The sequence below is a fragment of the Artibeus jamaicensis genome, unplaced genomic scaffold (assembly GCF_021234435.1).
Source record: "Artibeus jamaicensis isolate MK-2021 breed Jamaican fruit bat unplaced genomic scaffold, CSHL_Jam_final scaffold_1019, whole genome shotgun sequence".
Taxonomy (NCBI): Eukaryota; Metazoa; Chordata; class Mammalia; order Chiroptera; family Phyllostomidae; genus Artibeus; species Artibeus jamaicensis.
In genome coordinates, this window is record NW_026522025.1 from 13593678 (window position 1) to 13611970 (window position 18293).

Below are 18293 nucleotides of genomic sequence, written 5' to 3' on the forward strand. Positions count from 1 at the left end.
TATTTATTTTACCTTTGTTATTATCGCTATTATCATTATCATCCTAATGTCACAATTTACCCACAATTTATTCGTTATTTTGTTTTTGTTACTATTACTATTATTACCATCATCATTACCCTAATGTCACAAGTTGGGTGAAGTGTTTAATCTTCAAGTTATTAAATTACTGGTCTATAAAATGGGAAAGATAATACTGCTCTCAATGCAGTTGTGAAGATCAATTGCACCAGTATTTGTAAAGCATCGGGGAAAACGCCAGGCCAACAGTAGATGCCCAGTAAAGGGTCTTCTTTTCTTTTCCTTCTCATTTTTCTTGCTTATTCTTTTTCCCACACCTTCCCTCTCTTCCTTGACAGAAAAGATTGAAGAGGCAGTTAATTACTAGCCAGACAGACAAAATAACCACTTGAGATTTGATGTTCATGTTCCATTAACTAGGGATTCTCATGAATACAGGTATTCAGAGGAAACTCGTGTACAAAAAGTAACAAGCCTATAGACAGTGTGTTTTCTGGAATTAGGTAGATGTGTTTTTTCCTATAAGGAAGAAATGTGGTAGTTGCTGCTACACCCTGATTTTTTTTATCCTTCCTATTTCTGGCAGGCCCCAGGGAAGTGTGTAAGTAAGAATACCCACCTTTAGACAAGGTTACTTTCTTTTATAGAGAATGTCAAGCCTCAAATGTGAGTGACCTTTCATTCATTTGACCAGTATTACTGGGTGCCAGCTCAGCATCCTGCCGAGCCGTGATGGGTGAGACAGACACCCCCCCCACAACAAGTATTTAAGTCTGATAAGAGAAAGAGGGATCAGTGGGCTTAGTTAACATCCATTATCTCACAGTTATATATATTTTTCTTGTAATGAAAACTTTTAAAATCTCTCTTAGCAACTTAGAAATATACTACAGTATTGTTAACAGTAGTCAATGTGCTATACCTTACAGCCTCAAATCATACTCATCTTGTAACTGGGCGTAACTTTTCACAAGTTTTGCGGTGTTGTACCCACTTCCTCCTACAGTGGGATGCATGCGATTGGCCTTGACCGTTGCAGCAACTCAGCAATATTATGTTGATATTACCTAGTGGACCTCATACATGATTCTCTGTAGGGAAGCCCAGGCCTTATAGAAAACCTGAAGAGGATCCAAAGCCCTTTCCCACATGTTTATTGAAGGATGGCTTTCTGATGTGCTGCTAAGGCATGGATGTGCCGTCAAGCCCAGGGAAATATTAGAGGAAGATTGAGAGAAGCTGTTTGTCTTTTTTATTTTGAGCCTTATTTAGAGCCATCAGGTTGTAGAATTGCATGGAGTCCTAGAGATCATTTTGTCTCAGCTCCCCATCTGACACATGAAAAGTCTCATTCCTGGAGGTGGCACGACTGAACCCAGCACAGTGGTGAAACCAGCGGGGGACTACAGCTGTCCTGATGCTCAGGGCCATGCACTGGCCTGCTGTTACGCTCTCGCCTATACATTTTCCTCCCGGGTGCTTTTCTCTTTCCCTGGCTCTCCTGTTGTGTTTCTATGGCCTAAGAGCCAAAAATATTTTTAAACCCTTGTTTAAAAAAAAAAAAAGAAACAAAAAAGTATACGTAACAGAGACTGTATAACCCACAAAGCCTAAAATACCTACTATCTAGTTCTTTACGTAAGTTTGTAAATTCCTCATCCAAGTGACAGGAAATATGTTTCTTTGGAAATGTAGTGTCTCCTTTAGCTGCTCAGTTTTAAGTGGTCAGAAAACAAGATTCTCTACCTAAGTTTTTTCTCTCCATCTTCCTGTTTTTTGGATAGGATACATGAATGAAGCATAGTGCCTTATAAGCTTTCCATTATCCATAATATCTTTTCATCTCACAGCCCCTGGAAATCAGTACAGCAGTTACTATTGTGTCCACTCAGCACACGTGGAAATCAGGCCTCAGAGAAGTTACATCCAGTGAAATATGCATGATACACAAGGGGCACTGCTGCGTAGAATCCAGATACATGGATACCTTGTGTCTTTCAAGTTCAGCTGAATTTCCCCTACCCCAGGAAGTAGAGTGATGTATGCAGTGCTGATGATGATTGGCACTGATCTGGAATACCATGTCCTTTAAGGTGAAAAATAGTGGAAAATGTACACATTGCCTCAATTTAACTGAGCCATTTGAACTCCCAAAAGACTCTCTTTCCCTGGTACTCTCACGCTGTCAGGAAAAGCAGTGATTGGTTACTGGATCACACTGGAGACTTGTCTTCCCGGTGAAGAGATGGGTGGCAGCAGCCTCTGTGACTCACCAGCGCGCAGCTCCAGTCCTCATCCTTCTCTGCTAGTCTTTGGATTTTTCTTTTTTTAACCCATAGGTCTGATAATGACTGTGAGTAAACCCTGTTATTTTGGAAACCTGCTTCTGGGAATTGTAGGTGTGGACGTGAACCTGGCTTACATCCTTGAAGATGTGACGTATTACCAAGACTCTCTGGCTTCCTATACTTTTCTCATAGATGACAAAGGTAAACTGCTAAAAATTAATCATGGGACATAGTCATTTCTTTAGCAACCTGAAAAAAAATAATCTATAGATATTCTGATCCTAGCCAAATAGAAAATGATAATATTTTTACAAATGTGACTAGGACTACTATTTATAGTGCAGCACTATAAAAATGACAGAATGAATCTAAAATTATGCATTTGTTCCTATGTTGTGTTGAGGGTTAGGTAACAGCTATTTGTAACATCAGGAAATTGGACTTGAGAGTTGAATGACACATAGAATGTGAAACTTCGGATAGATTTTTTTTTTTGCGTTTTTGGTCTCTATTATTGTCTTTGGGTTTACTGGCATGAAGGTTTATATGATGGATTATACCATTGCATAAAACGAAGACCAAGCAACCAGTATCTCCAATATATTCTTCACTAGGCAGATGTTCGATAATTGAAGACATCTTTCCACACTTCAGGGGCTCTGTGCAAAAACACATAAACCACGTTCAGTTGTTGTCGGGCCGGGGAGTGCGTACTGAGAAGGGGAGCGCTGGGCAGCCGTCCCAGAGTGTTGCACGGTTCTCTTGATTACATCCCATTCTGCCTGCAGCCTTGTTCCATGGCCTGCGTTTCTGTTTTCTTATTTTAGGCTATACACTTATGCACCCGTCCCTCACCAGGCCGTATTTACTATCAGAACCCCCTCTTCATACCGACATCATTCATTATGAAAATATCCCCAAATTTGAGTTGGTTCGGCAAAACATTCTAAGGTAAGCAAAAGGTGAGGGTCGTGGCGTTTGTTTTTCTCTGAGAATGGGATCCTTTGAGGTCAGGCGTGAGTGTTTATTACAGGATGCAGAACAAGTGTACAAATTGTTTTCATGTTATCAATAGTATACTCACTATTTTTTTCCTAAGACTAATAATAGCCCAAAACATGTTTACTTTGAGTAATAGGTAAGGTCTCTCAGAACTGTTATTTGGGAGAAATGTCTGTTGAGTCAAATTCTGTGTTTACGTTGCCTTTAATTGTAAAATCAGATATATGTTATCTCATTTAAAAAAAGAATACTCCCATTGTACTAAGTTGAAAAATGTTGGCAAAATGAAAGGTTAAGTTCATGCTACGGGACCAGCTCTGTAGCATGCCAGAAAATCGCTTGGCAAGGTAATGTCCATTCCAAGTTGACAGCGCAATCATATACAACATTTTCTCTTGAAATAAAAAACAGATTGGATTTTTTCCAACCATGATACATTAGTTTGGCAGATGGTAACCTATAGAGAAATGAGTCTTTGTGCTCACTGGTTTTCAAGTAATAACTGAGTGACTTGAGACAGCGGAGTTTCTGGAAAGAATTAGAATTGGGGGTACCGAGGTGGAGAGTGAGGAATGTTTTTAGTGCAGAGCTGATACAATGCTTTCAGAAAATTGAAAGTCTTGCATTATCTTTTTAGAAAGTGATGAGCTTCATTGCTTTTGAAAATCTGGAGATAGTCATTGACCTCGGCTTCTCCCCAGCCTCTAATTAAATGCTTAATTTTTAATCTTTCACCTGAAACATTCCATTCTGTCCGCAGCCTCCCTCTGGGCAGCCAGATCATCGCAGTGCCTGTGAACTCATCCCTGTCCTGGCACATCAACAAGCTGCGGGAGACGGGGAAGGAGGCCTACAATGTCAGCTATGCCTGGAAGATGGTGAGTGAGGGCAGCGCCTGGCCAGGGCCGCCGTGGGTGCAGTGCGCTCTGTCACGCAGGGATTCTGGGGACCTTACCTTGGGTAAGGTTACTCATCAGTTTTAAACTGTGCTCTTCCATCCAGCCCTGACTGGTGGATGTGGCTCAGTGGGTTGGGCGTTGTCCTACAAAGCAAAAGGTTGTGGGTTCGATTATTCCCAGTCAGGGTATATGCCTGGGTTGTGGGTTCAGTCTCTGGTTGGGGCTCATACAGGAGACAGCCAGTTGATATTTCTCCCTCACACTAATGTTTCGCTCCTTCTCTTTCTCCCTTCCCAAAGTCTTTGAACAATTTTTTATCTACACACAGGAATGTATATCAGTGTATGTGTGTATATTCATGTGCATACACTTTTAATGGCTGTGTGGTATTACATAGACAGACCACAGTTCTGTAACAGTTCCCTATGCACACACATTTAGGTATTGTCCAATTAGTTTTTATTATTCTAAACTCAAATTTTGGAAGTAGAGAATTTAAGAAAGAGATGTGAAAGCATAAATGCCCTCTACTACCATAGTCCCAAGAAAAGAAACTTTTACGTTAGAATTTAGATAATTCAGATTCACCGCAAGTGGGTTGGCAGTTTAGCCATAACTTGTGGCGCCCACCACGGCTTTTCCCACCAGCCTCATTCAGACAGTGGGCCACAGAGAAACACAGCCTAACGCACACCATGCACAGTGCTTTCGCTTCTGTCCTTAACTTCCTCTTCCAGGTGCACCATCCACACTGTGTTGGGGCCCTTGATATTGCAATTGACCAAAGGAAGAATGGACTTCCATTTTTATCATCTAATTTTAATCACTAATGTTCAAATGCAGTCACACTTGAGCTTCCCTTTGGATGGCCACATCCGGTGTTTAACCTGTTAACTCCAGTAGCGTCTATGTATTCATCCCTTTAGGAACTATGTTTATGGTGAGTGAAAAAGAACGATACTCCCTCGGCCTTCATAGAGCATCCAGCCGAGTGGTGGGTGCAGACCATTAAACAGCTTCATGCGGTGCCTGTATCTGGCACAGGAGTCACAAGAGTTAGAAGTAGCCAGCATGGTTCAGACATGACTCTCCCTCCCCTGACCTTCTTACTTGCTTCTGAAAGCGTCTTACGGCAACAAGCAATAGCTACAATGAAAACAAAATAATAAATGAAACTTTTTGAGACACTTATATTTACAAGCTAAATTCTACTGATATTTTATTATTTAATAACACACATTTGAGGAAGGTCCAAGTCTTTTTCAAATTCTCTGAGGCAGTTCATTTTCAGGATTTTTAAAGAATGATTGAACCATCTTCCTTTATTTTTATATATTTAAACATTTTTTAAGTGAAGATGAGTTGCTTAATTCTTACATCAGAAAGTATGAGCCAGACACCAAAATACTAGATTGAACAATACTTTTGTACTTGAAATTGGAGGTTCGTTACCTCTGGTCTATCCTGATTGAAGACAACTCAGTTACATCCTAGGAAAATACCTATCTTAATGTGTGCTGGCATTAAAAGAGAAAGAAAGAAAGGTAGGCATTTTTAAGACCTTCTTTGTATAGAAATAAACCCAATGTTAACATTTTGGAAAGAAGTATTATTCTGTTAAGATAGGAGTTTTATTTGTTTATCCGTCTATTTAGTGATGCCGGTAAATTCTGGCTGCTCTGTCCCACCCCATGGGTGTAATCATGTGATCAGTTGAGGAAGAGGCATTAGCTCTCTCAGAGTCCTGAAATTGTCAAGAACATCAATATCAAGTGACAAATGAAAGGGTAATAAGTAATGAGATTGGAGTTTTAAATCAAAGGCTGGCCTGGTTACTTGACAGTGAGAGTAAATATTTTTAAGTGCTCTTTGAGTTACTTTAGGGGAAGGGTAGTAGGTATTCAAGTTGTTTTTAGGAATAAAATAGATTCCTCTACTAAATAATCCAAATAGACTTCGCCTATGCTGAGAATAATTGGTTAAATGGCTTAGCATCTTTACATGTAACATGCATTGATGGATTATTTCACTGAATTAATTTAAGTATAATATGCGGGATTGTGTTAGCAGCCTGAAGAGATTACTACTCTATGGCTGTGTAATCCAAGTCCATTTTCAAGCATTTGAGGAGGCTTCGTGCTGTGAGGGAAGGAAGTGTGGACTCTCAGAAGGCATTATGACGTTCCTGTATTGCACAGCCATGCTTCACTTGGAAACGTGAATCCCATGGGCAGCTGGTGAAAAAATCCACTCCTCAGTCACAGAGAGCCATTCTGCAGACATTATAATCCGGAATGCAGAGACTGTGGTTTTCAGAGAAGGACATAATAGGGAGACCTGTACTGATATCTGTGTTCCTTGTAGCTATGAACTATTCATAAACAAATATTTATAAAGTATTCTAGGGTGACTTGGTTTCTAATTGTCTGAATTTTTTTTAATGACAACAGACATACAATGTTATACTAGTTTCAGGTATAACAACATAATGATTAGACATTTATGTACTTTACTAAGTGATAACCCCAGTAGGTCCAGGACTTGGAGTCACTTTATTTTTCTCTTGCTAAATAGACACGATCATAAACTTATATTCTGGTCATTCTGGTAAAGTTTTTATCTTTCGGCTCTTTGGAACATGCAACACAGGAAAGCAACTGGCAGGGTGACTCAGTGAGTTGGAAGAAAGGAAACAGTAAATGCCACTTGGCACCTCCCTGTCATTTTCTAATTTGGTGGGTGGAGGAAGAGGATTAAACTTGCTAATCTAATTGAATATCCGCAGTAGCAATTTTGAAAGCAGTTTCAAAAAGATGCAAATTTCTCCTATGTTTAAAAAGATTCTGCCCCTATCCTCATAAACCTGAAATTACACTTAACTCTAACCTGCCTAGTTAAAGTTTTCTCCTTGATCCATTAACTAAATCCTTTGAGCTGCTTTAATTCTGATTTAGCTGGTTATCACTCTTCATGTATTTACAGACTATCTTTTAAATAGATTCTGTCCATCTCCTAACACAGTGGACTTAAGGAGATTTTGGCTCTTTTCTGGTTTTAAGTCAAGGAGCTAGAACTGAGTGGCTCAACTTGGTTTTTGATACTTTGGTGGACATTTTTCTTACTAAATGTTATACAAGCATTCATTCTTAGGAGCAAAGTGAGTTTGAAAGTACTCCCACATATAAGCTGAATAATTTAGGCTAAGCTGCAGCACTTCACCTGTCCTGGTCTGAAGTGACATGTCAGGCAGGCCTGGTGAGGGGGCTACAGGATCCGGACTTGTCGTGAGTCGGAAATCCCGGTCACATACAACCAGGAGGGGAGATGGTTGGATGGGACAAATAAACCAGATTCTATATGGCCTGTGTATGTGGATTCGTAATTTGCTTTAAAAATAGTCATTTCTTGAAACCCTCATTGCAAAACCAGGTATACACAGGCTCTGGCACAAATAATGCCCCATTTTTATGATAAAATCATGAGCATGTAATTCTGTAACATCACAATATCACACTCAAGCACACCATATGACATTTTAGGTGAAATGTTCAAATTAAAAATATAACTTATTACACCCGTATTGTTACCCTACTGACCACGCTCAAGCAGGCCTTACTTCTGCTGGACCCTGTATTTTAAATTGCATTTCAAACCCCATAGGAAATAACAGTTGTATTCTCATGCCATGTTCCAGCTTAAATAAGCAAAAGAGGGCTGGGGTCGTTGTTCAAAGGGACTAGATTTTCTGATCCTTTCATTAGCTTCATGATTTTCCACTACACACATTGATTTTCCTGTATCAGAAAGGAACATCAGAAACATAAAATGTAATCTTTGCCAGAGATATTGTCCGTCCTGCCATCTTTGTGTCTTTCTTTCACTCATCAACCCATCACACATTTTTCCATGTGGGCTAGGAGACAGCAGAATATAATGTGGGGCAAAGTCACTATTCCCAGGAACCTTCACCTTCTGTATTAGAAATTCTTTATCGTTTTTTTCCCAGGTACAAGACACTTCCTTTATTCTCTGCATTGTGGTGATACAACCAGAAATACCTGTCAGACAACTGAAGAACCTCAACACTGTCCCGAGCAGCAAGCTGCTCTACCACCGGCTGGACCTCCTGGGCCAGCCTAGTGCGTGCCTCCACTTCAAGCAGCTGGCCACTCTAGGTAAAGCCTTGCACCTCTCTGCTTCTCTGTGGTCTTACTCATAATAGCTCACCATAAATATCAGTTTGAATTTAAAAAAAAAGATGTTGCATGTCTGCAGTGCCAGTTTGGGGATGCCAGAGTGAAAAGAGTTTAAGCCTTACCTTGGACCTGGTTCTCCATCAGACACTGCGGTGGAAGATTTGTGTGTTGATTTATTAAGGATGGGCTCTCAGAAGAAAGCAGCGACAAAGTAAGGGAAACAGGATAGGGAAGGAGGAGAAAGCAAGCAAGAGTTTAATTTTAGGTAAAGTTGCAGCCTCCGCCTAATCCTGTAGGGGGGGCTTTGGAGTTTAATTATACTGCAGAGTTCGCCCAGGCTCAAGAAATGTGAGGACTTCCATATTCCATAGTCACTTTCGGCTTTCAGCTAGTGCCTGAAGAAGAGGGCTTAGTAGCCCAAAGACTGTCCATCAGAGAGAGTTGCAGATATGGCCCGATAAGAGGCGAGCACTCAGATGTGGGGGTCGGGACATGGGGACTGGGGGATATACAGTGTAGGAGTGGAGAAGTAGTGAAAGGAGTCTCAGAAAGGCAAACCTGTGTGTCTCTATAGCACATCTGTATCTACCACAGGGCCCTGTCTTCAAAAGAGTTCAGGAAATAGGCAAATAATTTTTAAAAAGGAAAAGGGAATTTACATTTGTTGTTTGTGACATTCTTCCTCTGAGTTGACTTATTACGCATGAGGACATTGGGCTTATTGGAAATACAGACCGCTCCCAAGGTAACCCAGAAAGCAGCAAGGCCGAGCTGTCACTCATGCCACAGTGCCACCTCTTGTACTGCGTGCTGCCGTACGCCAGGCCCAGGCTCGGCATTTGTGGTGTATGTTGTCAAAACAACACAGTATGCTCACAGTACTGTAAAATAAGTGTTCTCTTTTCCACTGTTGAAATACTTAGGGTTCGAAAATCATAACAGCTGGCAAACTGAGTTATAGGGGCCACAGACGGGAAGGGGATCAAGAATAGAAGCCACCATGCTGACATATGAGAGCATGTGTTCAGTTTCCCTGGTGAAATATTGTCTGGATATGAGATCAGGAGACCAGGACAGACTAAATAGGACACATTCTAGCCAGGACACAGTGGAGCCCAGGTTCAACTCCATCTGACTCCATGTCACATGCCTGCCTCCTTGGTCCTAGTAAGTATATTATGTGTAGGTCTGAGGTATCTTGAACATTGGCCATTTCGGGCATTTATGTATTTGTACATGTATCTCTCCTGGTTCACTCATGACTATAAGCTCCCTGGAGGGAGAGAAATGTGGCATTTTTCCTTTTTAGCTCATTGTCAAGTTCTTTGCTTTCCTTATGGGAGACTCTATGCCACCACGGCTGACGGACTGGCAGATCCTTAGGGATGCTCCTGTTTGGGCCTAAGTGAAGCCTCAGCGTTCTCAGGCCTGCTTCATCTGCTCTCTTTCAGAAAGTCCGACGGTCATGCTGTCCGCTGGCAGTTTTTCCTCCCCCTACGAGCACCTCAGCCAGCCAGAGACAAAGCGCATGGTGGAGCACTACACAGCCTATCTCAGTGACAACACCCGCCTCATCGCTAACCCGGGGCTCAAGGTGAGCGCTGGCCCTTTTCTGCTGTGCCCCTCCTCAGGCCTTGGAGGGCTGCTGGCAGGGAATCGTCAAAGCGGGAAGCCCAGCTCTGGGTCTGTGCCTTTGGCTGCAGAGCCAGAGAGACAGTGTGTGGCCCCGGGGAGGTTGGTTGGTGATGACCCTTCTGATGGATTAAGAAGCCCTGTGAGCCAGATGAAGACTTTTAGGGGGACCTTAGAGGCACTAGGGGTTTGCTAGGTTGTAGGTGTGCTTTGCAGATCAATAAAACTTTCCCAGGAGAAGGAAGTAAAGTGCCCCTCTTGTCTGTTGAGATAAATATGATGAAGTTTAAGGAGCAGAGAGTTAGCTGGGCTCTGTGTGTGTGTGTGAGTGAGAGAGAGAGAGAGAGATGTTTCACTGTAGGATCTTGCCTCAGTTGGATGAACAATGGAGTAAATCACACATTCACACATCCACTGGCTGTATTTCAGTAAGCTTTTGTTTTCACCAAGTTTGGCTATATCCATCTGCTGTGGAAAGATTTTTAAGAAGTAATTGGGCTTTGGCTTCTCTGCAAGAGAGCTTTGGGAAGCCCTGCCAGCAGCCTGCTCTCTTTTCATGTGCGTCTTAAAGGATCCCTGCTATGTCTTCCTTTGTTGCCCAGTTCTCTGTCAGAAATGAAGTAATGGCCACCAGCCACGTCACAGATGAATGGATGACACAAATGGAAATGAGTAGCCTGAACACGTACATTGTCCGCCGTTACATAGCAACACCCAATGGCGTCCTCAGAATTTATCCTGGTTCCCTCATGGACAAAGCATTTGATCCCACTAGGAGACAATGGTGAGTTGTCGGGGCTTGCATTATCAAAGGTTCCCCCCAAATCCTGGAGAGACATGATAAGTAAATACTATAAAGCAACTTCAGGCAGTCACATTAAAGAAGATAACTTTCATGGCACTGCAAACATTTTTTTATTAGTTTTTAAAAATGTATTAACAACAGCATTGTGGGTTTCCTCGGTGTACAGTGTGTTATCTCTTCGGTGAAATTTTGAGATTGAAATGCTTTATGCTGGGCCATTTCAGTTCCTAGAGGTTAGCTCGATTCCTGCTTCGCGTGCAAGGTGTCTGCAGAGACACCTTGCTTGGTGTCATTGCGTGTGATTATGCATCAAATTACGGCTCATGTACGACCTATGAAAAATGAACATGTATAAATTCGAAAACTTCTTTTTTTTACTTCTGGGCTTTCTTTGTACTCTGGCTTTCAAAAAACAAGTGCTGGTCAGGTGATACAGCAGCAGAGTAACTTGGGCATAAAAATAAAATTTCTAGCCTTGTGCTGCTTGGTAACCAAGTGACTAATGAGTCGGCCATTGATTTTACTGCCTGTTCCTCCCCCCGCACCAACCCAGGACACGTTTCTATGTGCCGAATTGTATTTGCTTCTGTTTCATTCATTTATTTTTATTATAGTGTGTAAAACATCTATAGAATAGAGCCTATTCAAAGTTCAGTGCAGTATCTTTTTTAAAGGAGTGTTTTATATTTTCTGACCTCTTGTGTTGATGCTATGGTCCGACATTAAAGATACGAGCCATTTTGAATTTTATTGTAAATAGGCACTATTAATAATAAATATTTCTGACCTTTTTAAAAAACTTTGTCATTTACAGCTTGCATTCAGTATTATGTTGTGTTATTTTCAGGCGGACCACAAAGTGGTTCTAACGTCGCGAACATTACGAAGTGCTGCCCCCGATATTTCCAGTACCCACCTGGCCCCAGCGATTACATGATGATTCACTGTATTTCCTGTGCTGTACTTTACATCCCCATGATTATTTTTTAACTGCCTATCTGTACTTCTCAATCATTTCACTTTCTTCACTCAGTCCCCCATAAATATTGTTTTGAATTACAAGCTCTCTTTTCTTTAAAATTTACAGAGTTATTCAGACCCTAAAACAGCATGACTTTCTTTGGTCTCCATTAGGTACCTCCATGCAGTCGCTAACCCAGGGCTGATTTCTCTGACCGGCCCTTACTTGGATGTTGGAGGAGCCGGCTATGTGGTGACCATCAGTCATACCATCCACTCCTCCAGGTAATGCTGTGATTTCTAGGCATTTCTTGAACATAGCAAGGGTATTTTGAAAATTTAAGTAGATTAATGGCAAAAGCATGACCTTTGCAGTGAGGCAAGCTGAGGCGTATCTTCTTCAGCTGTGTCACTGTGGCTTCCCTGTGCTTCCTTCTGCCACCTGTAAAATGGGGGCAATACTACCTCACAGGGTTGAGTCATGATGAGTTCATAGCCCTGTTCTTGGCAGCCAGGATGATGCTTAGGAAGAAGAAAAGGAAAGATGTTAGATTCAGTAGAGCACGTTGGAGAAATGTCAAGTCTTAAACCAATCCAAGAAACAGCAATAGGAGCCTGGCAGTTATCATCACTGAGTAGTTTCCAAATGAAAGGGCCATTTTTAGTGGAGGGAAAAAAGAATCAAGACATCAAATTTATGACCTCTTGTACTGGGGTCTAATTCTTTAGAATTATATAGGAGTTTGTTGTGTTTACTTTGTCTTCTCACTGCCTCTTGAAAAATAAAAGGACATTTTGAAAATTGACTTTCTTGGAATGCTATAAAATGTCACTGTCAACTGTAAATATATTTAGAGTGCTTTATATTTCCTGTTTTTGAAGTTTCTGTATTTAATCTGCAAATGTCAGTGAAGCGAAGGCAAGTCAAACACCTTGAATACATTTTTAACCCCTTCACTTTATAAGTAGTTATTTTTTTTCCCCTAGCAACCAAGAAAGACCATATTTTAACTGGTACCTGTAATGCTGCCTTAAAAATTTGTGGGAGACAAGTTTCCTTGCTTAACCTTATGCTTTCCACTGGTGCTCATTATATATCGAGTGACTGACATTCGGTAGAATTCTTCTAATGCAGGTTCACTGGGAGTTAGAATTGGGAAGCAGGGCTGAGTGGCATTTCATCGTGACCTGTGTCTCTGCAGAAAGCAGAGCCCTGCCACCAGCCAAGTTTTGATTTCTTTGCAGGGCACTGTATCCGTTTGGCTCTGTCAGCTGCTTCCATACTGTAATATTCCACATGTAAACAAGGAAAGACTCATTTCGAGCAGACCTTTTCAGTGTTTTCATTAACAGGCCATCTGCCAGGCATACGCCTACAATTGTCTGAGTGGCAACACCTGTCATCACTTTTACACTAATCAGTTGAGAAAAATAAATATAGGTGATTTCTTTAAGGGGGCGGCAGTTACCTTGGTTTTTGATGCCAGTGGAACGGGCTCTTAAAGGTATCGTAGGGAAGCAGGTTGAAAACAGTGACCGTGTGTTTCTTTCTTGGTCTCTGACGTTCCACCAGGCTTCTCACACCTGCCACTCGTCGTCCATATCCACTAGCTTCTCCTCCTCCCTTCTGTACGATGTTCTTTTCCTTGGCACAGTAGGGTTGCCACTGGGAGGTACAGATTTTAATGCTCATATGCATTAGTACATGTACACGTTTGGGGGAATCGGAATGGGTAGGAGAATTTTCACTGAGTTTATTTATAAATATTTATGGTGTCAGTCCAAATGAAGTATGATGAAAATATGATGGGCTTTCTAGTTAGAAATACCGTATTTTGCAGTGTATAATGCACAGTTTTTGCCCAAATTTTTTAGGGAAAAATGAGGATGCACATTATACATGGGTAGTACTAGTTCCATATCTATTTAAATGTTTTTAATTCTTTTATGTGTTAAAAGTGTAACTCTTAAAAATGCAAGAAAGCAATAATGATATCCATATGCAAAATAATACCCTGGAATATGATCATTGGTTTTGTTTCTAAATACAAATAAATAAAAAATTAAATTAAAATGAAAGGTTTTTTTCCTGAAAGTTTTGGCCAAAAACATGGGTGCACATTATACATGGCAAAATACAGTACCTAGGTTCAGCTGCCTTGTTTGGTTAGTTTTTATAGTGTGTTTAAGACATACAAGTTTGGTTAAGCTTAACAAGAGTTCAGTTGCTGTTTAAATCCTGGATTCCGTCCACCAGTCACTCAGGGAGAGTGTATTCCAAGAATAAGTACCTGCTCATGCCTTGATTGGTGCACAGTGTCATGGACTTGATCATTTGAACATTTCCTTGGCTGAGCATGCTTTTATTATTTAAAGCCTTGTATTTTTCATTCAGCACAGTTTAGAATGCAAGGCAGCCACCACTTCCAGTTCTCAACCAAAGCATCCATAGCTTTAATGGATGTATTAGTAGATGGACTCTCTGCAAAGATAGTTTTTTCAAATAATTACTAGTGATTTCGGCCTCGTGTGCCAACTTGTGAACCTAATCTCCTAAGATGTGGTTCTACTCTGAAAAACTTGATTTGCCATTTACTATTTGTATAAACAAGTTCCTTTTTTACTATGGTTTCCTCACCTATGAAAGAGGGATATTAGGGTCTATCTCAAATGATGGTTTCATGAGGACATTAAATAATGTATGGGAAGCCCTTAGAGACAGCGCCTGGCACATGGCAATGGCTCAGTGAAGGTTAAATGCCTATCAGTCTGTTCCGTGGCCTCTCTGAGCACAGCAGAGATCAGAATGCCCATATCAAATGATAAGAGAATTAGCGATGATACATGTAAAATGCTTAGCACTGTGCTTACCAATATCAAATCCCAAATAAATGACAGTTATTTTCATTATCATTCTATTCCTGCTTTCAGTTTCTGGCATTTTAATGGGTGGGAAGAGGGAACCTCAGCTGCTGTTCACCGTATCGGGAGGCATCCACATTCAGCCCTGGTTTATAGGTGTGGTTTGGCTGGTAGCTTGGGGAGGAGTTTTTCTGGCTCTTTGCTCACTCACCATTTGCTCATAGTAACAGAGCTGTGGTTCTTCCATAAGCATTATTAGTGGCCTGAGAATGCAGGTGTGTGTTCTTTGGAGAGAGTGATAATGCTGATAAAGATGATAAAGTTCGGTCAGTCACTGAGGGACTAATCAGATGAGTCTTCGACAGAGAAAACAGCATGTTTTATTGTACTTAGAAATGTAGGGTTGGTTTGATTTTTCTATGATAATCTTTGTGGGTTATGGTAACAGTGTACATTTTTGAAATGCAGGTAAAATATGAACATTAGATTTACATGGGCAATGTGCATGCTTGTACTTCAGCTTATTGATCATATTGGAACAGATGGCAATCAAACAGGGGAAGTTTAGAAACAAAATTAACTTACCCCCAAATACCAGATTTGTATTTTTTAACTGAGGCAGCTGAAGTATTGTAGGAAGAGCCAAATTTGCATGCGAGACTGTATACCATAAATAAAAGGCGATCGATCTTGCTTAAGTCTTTTAATCATTCCAAACCTAAGTTTTCGTTTTTTAAGTAGTGACTATAATTCCTTTTTGATATCTCAGCAGGAAATTGAATGGATCATGTAAAATTGTTCGGAAACTCCTAAGTGCCGTGCAGATCTAAGGAGACAGTGTAGCCCGATGATGAGGAGCAGTATAAACTTTGGAGCTGAAGACACTGAGTTTAGCTTTTTGCCTTCACCAGTCATTCACTGTGTGACTTTTTTGCCAAGTACTTAATCTTCCCAAGCTTCAATTTTCTAGAAATGATATTACCCGTATATTTTTGTGAAGAAGTAATTGAAATGATATATATAAATGCCTACCAGAGTGCCTATAAATTGTGAACATTCCCTAAATAGAAGCTGTTCTAGTACCATAATGTAAGGCAATAAAGTCTCGAATTTCTTCCATGGTAGGATTTAAGTCACTTCAGTAAAAATGGGGCTCATATTGAGGCAATAGCCTCTCAAAGATAATCCCACACCATGGTCCTCCCCCATCCCATCCCAAACTCAGTTCTGACAGCAAAGCTCCAATAGAAATGTCTTTATGGGCCATGGTCCTTTTCCCTACTGGTTATTCGTTTGGAGCGGGTGGTGGGATGAGGCTGGGGTTTAGGCTGTTGTAAGTTAGTGTCAGTGTTGGCAGTGACCAGACGGGGGCAGTTGTCTACATGGCAAAGCTAATGTCACTCACTCCCAAGTTGTGATTTTCCAAAATAGGATTTTACTTGGGGAAATTCCTTCTGAGCTTTCCAATTAGTTTTTGAAGGGCTTGTTGTTTTGTGTTGTTTTTTTAGTCAATAACAGTGTCATTTTTCTTTTGGTATGTTCTTTATAAAGAGACCATTTGGGTGGATGATGATGGTTATGAGCTCTTGGAACGTGCCGTGCTAGATAGACCTGGAGAATTCCCAGCCGAAAAAGTGGCCAAGTAACCAAGCCCTTTCCGCTGCTCATAGACATAGATTAAGAAGAACCTTGGTTCCAAGTGAGAAGACAGTGCTTCCGCTATATCTATCAATTTCTCTAAAAGAATAATGGATTCCCTCTTGGTCTAGAACTGAACTTTAAGCTCTATTCAGTTCTCTTCAGCATAACTCTTGCTATAACACCTTATCCGGTGTTTTTGATGTTTGGCAACTTGCTAAGCACACATTCTCATTTCATCCCCAAACCAGTAGATACTGGTTTTGAGGTAGATACTATTATTATCCCCATTTTCAGATGAGAAAACGGAAGCTTAAAAAGGTTAAGTATTATCCCAGGAGCCACATAGATAGAAACCAACAGGGCCAGGATTTGGTCCCAGATCTGCTTGTTTCCAGAGCTAAAAGGGTAAGCACCATGTCACACTGCCCGACTGTGTCTTCCTGGGTGCTCCCATTTCTGAGAGCAGCATTGTACAATGATGGAAGAAATGGCCTAAGACCCAGGAGAGTGTTGTTGTAAAATATGAGTGCTGTTATGAGTGCAACCAACGTTAGTATTATAAAAAGAGCCAGACGTTTTTACTAAATTTTTTGTGACCTTACACTAGTCAGTTAACCTTGGGAACATCTCAGTTTCCTTACCTATAAAATGAAGGAAATAATTAAGGGGCTCACTCCGGCCCCTTGTATAAAGGTTCCTTGTCAGGAACCACAGTAGCTATGCATCCCAACTCCCACCCCCATATTCTTGCTAACGAGTAATCCAGTCATTGTCTGAACATCAATAGTCAGGACTAGCCAAATCCCTGCCTGTTAGCTGGGCTGCTCATTTTAAGAAAGGGCTACCTTTAGTTTTGAATTTTTCTCTCATCACGTCCTCATGTTATGCCAGCTCAGTTATTTAGTCATTCATTTGTATAGGGTTGGAAACTCTGGGCATGTATTTCTCATACCATACGATCTTCTTCCTGTTGAACCTTCCTTCTACCTTCAGATAAACATGCCTCTTCTCCTCTTTGATCTTTTTCACATGAAGCACACAGATGTCGTCTGGACACACTGTGGCTGTGATGGGCATTGACTTCACGCTCAGATACTTCTACAAAGTTCTCATGGACTTACTACCGGTTTGTAACCAGGATGGCGGCAACAAAATAAGGTGAGCCCCTCGGTGGCATCATTTCCTCTCTAGCCGAGAAATACCAGGAAAACAGTATCGGATATGTCTCGTTGAATGGCAGGCACATTGTCAAGGTTGGGACCAAAAACTGAGTCTAGGTTCTTGGTGTTCTATTAAGAAGGTTTTGGGGTGTTTTTTTTTTCTTTTTCTCAGGTGCTTACCAGTTGTGATTTAGACAAACAGACTTGTCTCATAAGCAGGAAAGTGATGGTGGCACAGAATTCTCTGAGAGCTCTTGTTTCTTTAGAAGTCAGTAATCATAGGTTTCCTACATTTGGGGTGCTAGAAGGACCAGAGGGTACTTTTGGATGTACTTTTGATGTTAACTTTGTTATCAAACCAAAGTCTCTGTGCCACGTTTCAGGCACTTAGACTGTCCCTTTTACATTTCCCCAGAAAGAGGCTCCTGCGACTAACGTCTTTGTCGCCTGAATTTCAAAAGAGCGTGTCTGATCAAAGCCAGGGCATTCCCTTGATTTCATGCAGGCCACTTTCAGAAACAGCTTTCTCATTTCAGTCTCACGACCCATGCTTCACATCACGGCTAAATTTCACTTTGGCCCTTAAAGGGGAAATAACAGGATTCACGGCAAATTGTTATAAAGAATGTAGAGTAAGATAGAGCAAAATGTAGTCTTGATTAGAGCAGTTCTGGCTTTACTTATTTTGTATTTCCATCAACTCTATTTGTCCCCTGAATGTCCTACGTTATGTGTATTTATCATCGAAAGGAGGAATTGTATGTTTTACTTACACTTTGTGCCTATAAATATTCAAGGCCACTCTTTTGAGAATCTCCTTCCTCAAA

General features: G+C 41.0%; 1 protein-coding gene across 1 annotated transcript in view; it reads left to right on the plus strand.

The window, feature by feature from the left end:
- Positions 1-18293, plus strand: part of CACHD1 (cache domain containing 1) — a 212687-nt gene that overhangs the window by 172963 nt on the left and 21431 nt on the right. The window contains exons 10-17 of the mRNA XM_037136252.2: positions 2361-2510; positions 3137-3260; positions 4072-4189; positions 8217-8385; positions 9858-10000; positions 10641-10822; positions 11978-12088; positions 17342-17464. Of these exons, the coding sequence (XP_036992147.2) occupies positions 2361-2510; positions 3137-3260; positions 4072-4189; positions 8217-8385; positions 9858-10000; positions 10641-10822; positions 11978-12088; positions 17342-17464 (1120 nt within the window). The remainder of the gene's footprint in view (positions 1-2360; positions 2511-3136; positions 3261-4071; positions 4190-8216; positions 8386-9857; positions 10001-10640; positions 10823-11977; positions 12089-17341; positions 17465-18293) is intronic.